At 40.0% G+C, this 11,243-nt stretch overlaps 1 protein-coding gene across 1 annotated transcript in view; it reads left to right on the top strand.

The window, feature by feature from the left end:
- Positions 1-451: 451 nt before the first annotated feature.
- The window catches only part of Fkbp14 (peptidyl-prolyl cis-trans isomerase Fkb14), a 287,601-nt gene continuing 276,809 nt past the window's right edge, over positions 452-11,243 (top strand). The window contains exon 1 of the mRNA XM_067148519.2: positions 452-780. Within this exon, the coding sequence (XP_067004620.2) occupies positions 545-780 (236 nt within the window). The 5' untranslated portion in view covers positions 452-544. The remainder of the gene's footprint in view (positions 781-11,243) is intronic.

Genomic DNA, 11,243 nt, shown 5'->3' with positions numbered 1-11,243 from the left:
AAACCTGCCAAGTTGGAGTCAGAAGGCCAGCGCCTCAACCGTCTGAGCCACTCAGCCCGGCAGATTGAGACGGAATATCAGAGGTGTCTGAGGCTGTTTATCCAGCCTTTGGAGTCCCCTGAAACGTTTGCCGTTAGACGAACAGTGCTCGTCACGTACAGGCTAATTGAAACGAAAGCACATACTGCCATAAGATGAATGCGCACAGTCATAGATCACTTAGAGCGGTTCAACTTTGTAGGTCACGTATCATGACATGTATGCGGTAGTGACCTGATTTCTCTCTCCAACTTTCTTCCAACACTGTGCTTTCCAGGCTGCTTTTCCTTCCCATGACGTCACCTTCCATCTGCCGCGTGTAGTGTGACGTTTAGGTTGAAGTGACGTGGGCCAATGGGCGCGCGCCCTGTCGGCCAGCACTGCCCTTTCTCTCCACGCGAGTAAGGTGGCGTGGCAGTCGATACACAGCACAGCCACAAGTGTCGGCCCGCCTGCATCCCGCCAGTGTGAAACAGTTCTCGCATCCAAGCACACGAACGGCATCATGGCTTCTACGTCGACGACATCGCGTTGCGCGTGCTTCATCTTTGCACTCGTACTTGCCATTTCTGCGGCTGATGACGCTACGTCTAACAACAAAGCCAACGGAAATGGTAGTGATAAACTGAAAATCGACGTTCTGTACGTGCCCGAAGAGTGTTCTGTGAAGTCCAAGAATGGAGATATGCTTACCATGCATTATAGGGGAACTCTCCAAGACGGCACTCAGTTCGATTCCAGGTAAGATTTGTGACCTTATCCATTGTAGAAAAAAATGCTGTTTTGATACTTTTTTTTCTTTCATTCATTGTAATATGGAAAGAGTTCTTGGCAAGCTGGCCTTTGTTTGGTACCTCCTCCATCACTTATATTGTCCAGTGAGGACATTTGTAGGTGGGGAGTTACCTTATCTAATGTTTTAATACATTGCAAGTATGTAGCAAGCATCTCCAATTATTCCTAACTAATATCGATGCTTCTGTGTTAGGGAAGAATCAAAATGCAGTCATTGTATTCCATTGTTACTGTTCCGATACAGCGCGAATCACATAAACCGTACGATAAACTTTTCTAATTAAAGGAAAATTAAATATCCGCATTAGGCTTGTTCGAAAGATAAAGAGGCATTTTGAAATATCGGACTATAGAGTTTCGTAGAACTCAAAACTCTCGTGAAATTTTGCTAATTAGCGTAATGTTAAAATAACAACTACACCATATTATAAGATAAAGTACGTGTGCAAGAAATACTTGTAGAACTGAAAAATTGTGTCGGAACCGATTATAAACCTTTCCATATGGATGCTGGATGTCTCTATCAAAAAAGGGATATTATGTATCTTAATTGAAAAGGAATAACATTTCTAGCGAAATCGTTAAGCCATGTTCACATTTGAGTGCTAACCTAAAATACTTAATCAAGTAAATGCAGCTTAACATTGCATTTATAATGTTATTACCCTTTAATAACTTACCAGTTTAGCTTTAATGATTTTATATAAAATTCTAATAAATGAAAATATTGAAAGTAACAATAGAGTCAAACATACTTTCCTGTAAGTTGAACATTTTATTTTAATGGCATTCATTTCCGGGAGGCAAGTGGGGGATCGAGAATTTCTCGTAAAAGAAAATATTGATGGATTCAAGAAATCGTAGGCGCTTCCGTTGGGGGAGTGGGTGTTGTTTTATTTAGGAAGGAAGCATATAAACATGATCTGAAGCAATACCTGAAGTAGCACAGAGGAGAGATCCTCTCTTTATGCTTCCGTCTGCTTCATTTTTATGACAAATTCTTCTGACTTGTTATAATCAAGGAATGAAGTAACTACTTAATGGAGACTACTAACGACGCCGCAATAAAATAATAAGACACTGAATTGCGGGTCTATTACATTGATTTGTGTAATATTGTGCATGTATGCCAATGTTCTTGCTGCAGTCGAGACAAAATACGTTGTATTATCTTCTGTGGTATACCTTACGGTGTTTTATTATCCATATTAAGAGATCTGAGAACCAAAAAAGTACAAAAATACCAAGTTAACTCATTGTTTATGTCAGAAATCTTCCACTGTACTGGTGTGTCGTGTGGATCACTCCGTGCAGCCTGCCATCACGCGTGGTGCTGGACACGTTTAAGCATTTCTGTTAATCGAAGGACAATTTCACATGCTACGTTCTTGATGCCTCAGCTGTATCAGTCAAAGTCTTATTGGCGAGCTGTCCTGGTTCTAGTTTCGTGAACTGTTGTTACTATTTACGAAATAACACGACAGAGTAATATTTACTGGTAGTGTGAAGCTGAACGCAGGTAACAGAATAATAAGAAAAATGGTTTCATTTTGCTAGTGGTTTACCTTCGCAATGACACTGCGGCTTTTCGGTGAAACTAGACGAGCAAAGCGTTACGATTGGGCATATAATAGTCGTGGCCTTAATATTAGGGTACAACCGGTGGTACTTGCTTGTGTGCAAATGGGTAACCGCGGAAGACCACCTTCAGGGCTGCCGACTGAAGGGTTCGAACCTTTCGTCGCTTGAGAAATGTTTTCACCTTGATAACTCTGTTCTTCTTTCTCACTCGCCTTGGCAATATTTTTTTCAATGGGTTACTGGCTTCTCATTTGAAGTGTCGGGCCTCTTTCTTCGCCTCCCACCGATTAGAGTTCATAGAGGCTGGTCAATCACCACTGATCTGCGTTTATGGCCATGCCAGGTGGCAGATTCTCTATCATTTGCCTGGTATTTTCTTCAATGATTTTTAAAAAATTGAAGAGTTATCGAACACCTCCCTTGGTAAATTATTTCTATCCCTACTTTCTCTTCCTATAACTGAATATTTGCCCCAATTTGTTCTCTTGAATTCTAACTGTATCTTCATATTATGATTTTTCCTGGTTTTAAAAAATCTTACGTTTTTTCGTCTACTAAATGCCACTCCACGCCATCTCTCCACTGACAGGTCGCATCATACGGCTTAGCCCATTGCTGAACCTCGTAAAAGAACAATCACCACCACCACCACCAACGACAACAACAATAGCAATTACTACTACTTTATTGAGATAGAAATGACCGTAGCCTATATATTGCATACAATCCCAGCTTTCTCCTGACATTGAAATTACTGTAGGAAGCAAGGAAAACCACGTCTAAGATGGTCGGAAATGGAATCTTAACGCACTTACCTCTCCAGCCTTATTCCGAAGGCTGTTTATACCCCTTACAGCCCTTAGAATCAACCTAAAATTCGTTGTAGGACCGGGAATTGAACCTGTGCCAGTCAAGGAAGAAACTACAATACTGAACACTATACCATGGTGTCTGTCAAGTCTTCATCTCGGAGGCCTATTTGATCCTCAAACACCACCATGAAAGGTTATGCGGTTATAGAGAAACCACAAACGCTGGTGATGGTGCCTTAATGAGGCGTATAAGCATAACGAGAAGTGACGCAGTTTGTCATTGCTTTCCTCATTGGGACAGAATGTGCTATTGCAACACGGCTGAACCAATGAGCAGCACCTTTCATAACATCCAAATACACTATTATAGTCGTAATCTGAATTACTCAGCACCAACCAGCTTGTAAAAATAACGTTCCCTGTATTTCTGGAGTCTCCTCCAAGCGCAGCTTATGTTAGCATGGGATAAACGATCGTTGCTTTTCGCGGAGTCAAAGGTAACTGAACACTTTTCTTTTCATATATGCCATCTTACGAACGCCGCTGTCCAAGATCAGGCAACACTTAAGAACTCATATTGGCACGATATTTATTTACGGTTACCGACCATTATACTTTGATTAAATATGTTGAACATTAACAGATTCTACATAAGTATTCGTAAGTTGTATTAGACATTCACTAGGGTACAGTGGTTTAAGGCCCGCTCTGTAGACGTAACTGCAGGGTCGCACTCCCTAATGCTCCAATACCTTCCCTGCATTAAGAAAATGTAACCCGTTCTGCGATCCATCCATGTTAACATTGCAGCCGAAGGTGAACCCCAGCCATTTCACAAGATCATGCTTGCGAATATAGCAATGGTCAACATACTTCAAGTTTGGAAGTTTGCTCCGGGAATGGCAGTAAAATCATTATAATTAAATATTCAGGAATTCATTATCTGTATTTTGGTGTTAATTTATTAATTTAGGCCGCTTTCTTTCCTCTTCCCTGTCTGTCCCTTACTATTTTCCCATCCCCCTCACAAGGGCCCTGTTCAGCATAGCAAGTGGGGCCGCCAGGGCAAGGTACTAGTCCTCCTGACCGGTTGTATCTCCCGACCCAGTCTCACGCTCCAGGATACTGCCCTTGAGGCGGTAGGGGAGGGAGCCCTCGCTGAGTTCGAGGGAAACCAACCCCGGAGAGCAAACGATTTAAGAAAGAAGACTTTATTAATTTAACGATTAGTTTATTGAGTTTAACAATTCTGGATGATCGTATTGTAATCAAATTACCAACTGAAAACCGATGGTTATACATTCTAGTAGTAACAAAAGCCTGATTCCAAGATTCTATTGTCTTCTTCAGCATTGTATCTTACCAATTGAAAACGAGGTGAAGACGATATTAACAAACCTTATTACATTAATTAAAGGAGACTGATGACCAAACATCCTAAAAGGAATGAAAGAACTGTCTAGGCCTTTCAAACCAAATACCATCGGGTTCATTAGAGAACAAGAGTTAATCAAGATAGGTCAGTCAGGAAGATGAACTGAGAGTTTAACGTAGTAGGAGTAAATCCTAGACGTAGATGGGCCGTTTGGTCAGCATACAAATGTCTCACAAGTAGTGAGTTATTTGAAGTCTTCAACGTTTCGGAATATGAGCATCTCGTATAGTTCATAACGTGGCGACCCGGCAAAGTGATCAGCTGAAAATACTTGAGTTTCAGCAGGGCTGCAAGAAAGGAACACATTATTGTCATAAGGATTTCTGATTACTTAGTACGCCGAGGGTCATCTACATTTGGTGAATGAAAGAGTGCGCCTTGTATGCTTTTGAAGGAGTTTCGGTCACTTTTCTGACATAATAGATCAACGAGAGATTATTGGCAAAATGAGCATTGTATATCTAAGTGTAAACATATTTTTATTACGAAAGACCTTAGCATGGAACCAAGACCGACTACAATATTGTAGTCATTCTTGATGGAACGAAGTATTAAAAGATTAAGTTATTCTCATTTTTTTTTTGCCAGGATGTGATCATTATACATGCATGCTTAGGCCTACATACATCCATATACGGTGCGCATAAAATTGTATATGCCCTAGAGCAGGGATGGCGAACCTATGCCACGCGTGTCACTTGGTGACACGCGAACAGGATTTCGGTGGCACGCCACATGAACATATTACAGTTTTTATATTGTGCTACAGACTATACAATATCACGTGGTTCGTATAGTAATAGTCTTTTACGTGTAAGAAATAAATATCGAAAACCTGGCCGTCAGTCAGTCGGTGAGTGAAGTTTGACGTGTGTGTGGTAGCCAGTAGCGCGTAATTATTCGTTGTGTGTTGCTGTTTATTGAATGTCGTTTGTATACGGACCTCACAAACATGTTTTCGGTGCCGATAAAACAGAAACTTAACAAAAGTAGTAACCGGATTCTTCAAGAACAGTGGACAACGGAATTCAGAGTGATAGAAATAAGCAATAACGCTTTGTGTTGCCTGTGACTGAAAACCGTCGTGTCCCGCACATTTAATGTAGGCCAAAATCACCATTTCCGGACGAATCATTTACATGTTCGTTCCATGTCAAATGAAGAAAGCTCATTTCACAGAAAATCGAAGAACACACAAAGCAAACTATCTGTTTTGTATCATCTTTCAGGCCAAGGAATAATATCAGTGCGGATGTTTCCATCTGTCTCACTGCATATTAGGGCATGGGAAGCCGATTTTTGACGGTGAGTTCTTGAAAGAGACTTTCTTATCGACATCCGATACATTAATTGAAGACTTTCCTAACAAACAGCAAATAATTAACAGAATTAAAGAAATGCCAGCCAGCCGAAATACTGTCAAAGGTAGAATAATAAGAATGAGTGAAAATGTTTCGGAGCATTTGAAAGCTGATTCGGATAACTCCCAGATGTATTCAGTATGTCTTGATGAAAACACGTATGTGACCTTACAAGAAAGGATTGCTGTTTTGAATGATTTCCTTGTGAAAATATGATGAGGGGAGGGAGGAATTACTAAAATTGTTGAGTTTACGAAATACGACAATAGATAAGGATATAATGAAGGATGTGAAGCAAGAACTTGTATTAAAAATGGGCTTTGACTTACAGAATAGCCTCAAGTATGATGCGTATTGATAATGGGTTTGTGCAATTTCTTAAAGAAAACGTTAAACACCCTACAATGAACGTTGTGAAGTCAACAGTTAGAATCCGTCTTGGTTCAGACCTATGTGCTCCTTGTGTGTTACTGAAGACAAGAAGTTATGAACCTAATATAAATGACATGGGTACTAAATGTGAGAACGATATTTCACTCGAAGTTCATTAGCAATATTATTTTAATTGTTATATCTAATAATATTTAATGACTAGGAATGTTACAATGGGAGCTTATTATATATTTTTACAAGTAATGTTAGGCATTCTCGAAATACTTAAAAATGTATTTTTGATGTTTCTGCAAAATACAACCACGAAGCATGCAGTCAACTGTATTTACAAGATATATATTAAATAAATAAATAAATCACTAAAAGAATAACTAACATATTATGAAACATAATTGGAAATTAAGAAAGGAAGTCGTACGGGGGGGGGGGGGGGGTTATAGTCATTCTTTGAAAGAAAATAACAAGTGGCACAGTAAACAGTTGAGAATAATAAAAGAGACTTAAAATGGCACACTAGCTGGAAAAGGTTCGCCATCCCTGCCCTAGAGATTGTTTTACCGGGCGAGTTGGCCGTGCGGTTAGGAGCGCGCAGCTGTGAGCTCGCATCCGGGAGATAGGGGGTTCGAACCCCACTGTCGGCAGCTCTGAAGATGGTTTTCCCCCATTTTCACGCCTGATGGACAGACTCCTAGTTCTTTTAACGTAGCGCTTACTCAATTAGGTTTTTGGCAACGGTAGAGTAGGAAACGGCTGGTTCAGTGAAGCACGGCCGACTTGATGCGTCGCTCTAGCTAGCTCCGAGGGATCCAGCCGGCCGTGAGTGAAGATACGGCCGTAACTTTTCGAACATGTGCTTGGTATAAAAACGGGAAACCGCCGAAATTGGTTCGAACCCACTATCTCCCGGATGATAGCATTCAGTTACTCGATTCTTACCCCGTTGCGAACTCGTTCGATCCAATAGCCTCAGGCAAAATACCCTTTTCTATGTTTGCTCATATGCCTTTGCTGGCAGGACCTAGTGTTTACAGTGCACTGTGTCTTCTGGTATAGGCTAGAGCAATTTTGTTACTTTCATAGATCTGTCTCTGTCTTATCCTTGGCTTTGACAATATGAAAGTGACTGAGGTATGAGCGATGCTAGTAATGCCAATCCTTATGCAGCCAGTCCCTGCTATGAATGGTGTGAAAATGTTGCTCATAGGGTCAGTTGGTGCATGCACTTCAGTGGGCTTGGCAGACTGATATATAATAGCAACTCTGGCTCGGTGAGGAAAGCAACGGGAAAGTACCTCACTCATTTCCTTAGTACGCCTCTTTAGTGATGCCTAAGCCATCTATGACAGCTGATGGCAGAGCTGTTGAGGATCCCACCAGCGGAATCGCTGACGGACTATACATACATACATACATACATACATACATACATACATACATGTTTGCTCATGACCATAGTACAGAAGCCATTTTATGAGCACAGATTCTTCTTACATTTTCTTTCCACACGCAGTCTCTCTCTCTTGCTCTTTATTCAATCATGTTTGAAATGTCGGCGGATAGCCTTTAAATCGACTGTCCCTAAAATAGTAATGAGTTGACAAAGGTGGGCGTCCTTGAAAATCATACCTAATAAATAACTCCCGTGTCTAAAGAACCGTTCGCTGACTAAGAATAGGTGAGTGGTAAACCTGATTTACAGTTGTGTGTAGATGATGTATTTCAGGAAGCAGACTGTGAGTATGGCGTAATTGGAACCGTAGGCGGAAGTAGTTCAGTTTACGTTTCGCGGTCTATTTTAATGAAGTAAATTTGTGGCATCAGTATAAAAAATGAAAGTGGTTCGAATATAGTTTTCATTAAAAGACTTCACCGCGGGTTAATAATAACTTCTTCAATAGCAATCTCTCACGGTAGCGGACTATGTACGTTGGCCTAGTCCGTGTAGTGTAGGAACGGAGAAAAGCTGAACTCCTGGGAGGACTTTTTGGAAATGAATGGGTTTAAGAAGAGCAGAATGAAGACAGAATACTTGTACTGCAGTTTTTCAATGAGAATATCCAGTCGTGAAGGATTAAAAATTAGAAATGAAGAAGAAACAACAACGGATATCTTAAAATACCTGGGATTAATAATACGTACTTCTACGTTCTTTATCTTGTCCCTAAGTCTAGCTAAAGTATGGCGCTCTTTATGTTGCGACAGTCTTACTTTTCAGAGAGCTGTTCAGAGTATGTAGTTCGCGATCTAACACCATACGTCCTTCTCTATCAAAATCAGATTTAGACCTGTTTAGAGCATGCCGTTCGTGATCTTAATCCAAGCATCGGTTTCTGTCATCAAGGCCAAACATCGTTCCCTTCTAAGGTCAGGTTCAGTGGATTCACGACCCTGGCTGAAGTGATGGTGTCGGACAGACTGTGAATCTGCATATAGATTCTGTTTACATTGAATTTTACTTTCATTACTAATCCAAGTGTCGACATAGGCGTTTGATTTTCTTTCTCTTGAGTGATGTCTGGTTCCTTGGCTGAATGGTCAGTGTAGTGTCCTGTGGTTTAAAGGACCCCAGGTCCGATTCCGCGCCGGGTCGACTACTTCAATCTTAAATGGTTGATTCCCTTGGCTCGGGAACTGGGAGTTTGTCTTGTCCCCAACATCCGTGTAACTCGTACACCGCATACAACTCTATCCTCCACCACAATAACATGCAGTCTCCCATACACGCTATATGCCTCCCACCCTCGTCGGAGGGTCTGCCTTACAAGGGCTGCACCAGGCTAGTAATAACCACACGAAATTAAACTTTACTTCATTGATAATTTTAATATCACAATATCCTCACTTGATTCTGTGAATGTCTAGGCAAATATCTTCCGCTGAATTAGAAAAACTTAACCGGATTGTTTGAGCGAGAAAACGAGCATAGATAATTTGAACGATGTCTGGTCATCTTACAAATACCGCACCATGCTAGCTCCAGTAGGAAAAGTCTCAATGTACGATGCAAGACTAGTGAAGGTCAATGAAATGTTGATAACCACCGGATGGCGCTATCAGGACCGTGTTATCACTTAATTCCTGCTATGTCAATTCTGATTTAAGCGTTGTATTTTATAAGTCTTCAGCGCTAAGTGGACAGGTCTGATTAAAATAAACTACATTAACATTTGAAGCTTCAGAGTCTGTAGCCATCATTCACCTGCTACAGTTCATTTGACATCCGGTACGAAAACTGAAAATTCTGTGCGAGTTGCATGCAGTAAAACGTCTTGGTTTGTGGCCCAGTGCTCTTCAGATCTTCACTGATGGCTCAAATATACCCTCACCGCCTTCAGTGGGATGTGCTTTTTACTGTCCCGCAACTGAAGAATCTCGTTTATTTACTTTACCAAACGACTGGACTATTTTTTACAGCAGAAGCTGTCGCTATTTCCGAAGCTCTACCATACAGTTTAAGTGTTAAACCTCCAGCATTTCTTATAATTGCTGACTCTATCAGCGTCTTGAAGACTCTACAGTCACCTACTACGTACAAACAAACGGTTCATCAAATCCAGATCATTCAGGGTGTACCTTAATTAAGGCCACGGCCGTTACCTTCCCAATCCTAGCCCTTTCCTATCCTTCCGTCGCCGAAAACCTTCGATGTGTTAGTGCGACGTTCAACGAGTTAAAAAAAAATTGTTTTAACGATCACAAATTATTATTCGCTTTCGCTTTCGCGAGTTTGAAGAATAGCAATGATAAGGAAAGAGAAGTGAAAATGATTGCTGGTACAAATAAATGGGAACAGTGAAAATGATACTCGCATTGAAGCGATGAAGGCTGAGTTAATTAAACCCGATGGATGATACTCTATCGGCCTTCGATGCTGGGATCATGTTGGGGCGATTAGTGATGAGATAATCGAATACTTTTAATAATCGAATGAGTATCAACTATAATTCAGGTGTAGTAATGGCATAATAGAATACTTTTAATATTCGAATAAATATTCGAATGAGTTTCAAATACTATTCAGTTTTATAGCATAGAATAGTCGGATGCGTCATGAATAAAGTTTTCGGTTTAAGTGTGTCGGATGGATAATCGATTGAAATAATCCAATAGATAAACTCCTACGAAAAATAGAAATACGGCTTTTTTTCAAATGTGGGTGCTTGATGCAGTATATTGATCTATGCATTGTAAGTAATGACATCTGAATGCAGGACTCATTCATATGTGTAGAGCATGAGTTCTTATTTTCGGAAGGCTTATCAGAGACCGTTCGTTCTACTCACACACTTCCTGTAAGAGAATGGAGGTACGTAATTTTAATTTTCTTGTGATGAGTTGATGACAACATTAAGATTTATTCATGAGTTGTATTTTTGGGCTTATGCCGTGTAAATAATTATAAACACACTCAACGTTTCAAAAGATTAAGATTACTTTTCATTCGATTCTTTCAAAAGCATTCACTATTCTATTGCCCAGTCATTCGAATGGAAATTCAGATGAGCAATCGAAAAAATGATCAAATGGAAAAATTATCGATTAACCGAAAAATAATAGAATGAAAAATAATTATCGAATGAAAAAATTATCGAATAACCAAAAAATAATCGAATGAAAATTAATAATCGAATGGAAAAATTATCGAATAACTGAAAAATAATCGAATGAAAAATAATAATCGAATGGAAAAATATCGAATAACCGAAAAATAATCGAATGAAAAATAATAATCGAATAAAATGAAATAATAGAATAAGCGATGATTTTGTATTCGATTATCCCATCACCAGGGCGATTAGAACAGGATAGGCTGCATAGGAGAATAAT

Source organism: Anabrus simplex, chromosome 5 (genome assembly GCF_040414725.1).
Source record: "Anabrus simplex isolate iqAnaSimp1 chromosome 5, ASM4041472v1, whole genome shotgun sequence".
NCBI classification, from domain to species: Eukaryota; Metazoa; Arthropoda; class Insecta; order Orthoptera; family Tettigoniidae; genus Anabrus; species Anabrus simplex.
This window is presented reverse-complemented; position numbering and strand designations above follow the sequence as displayed.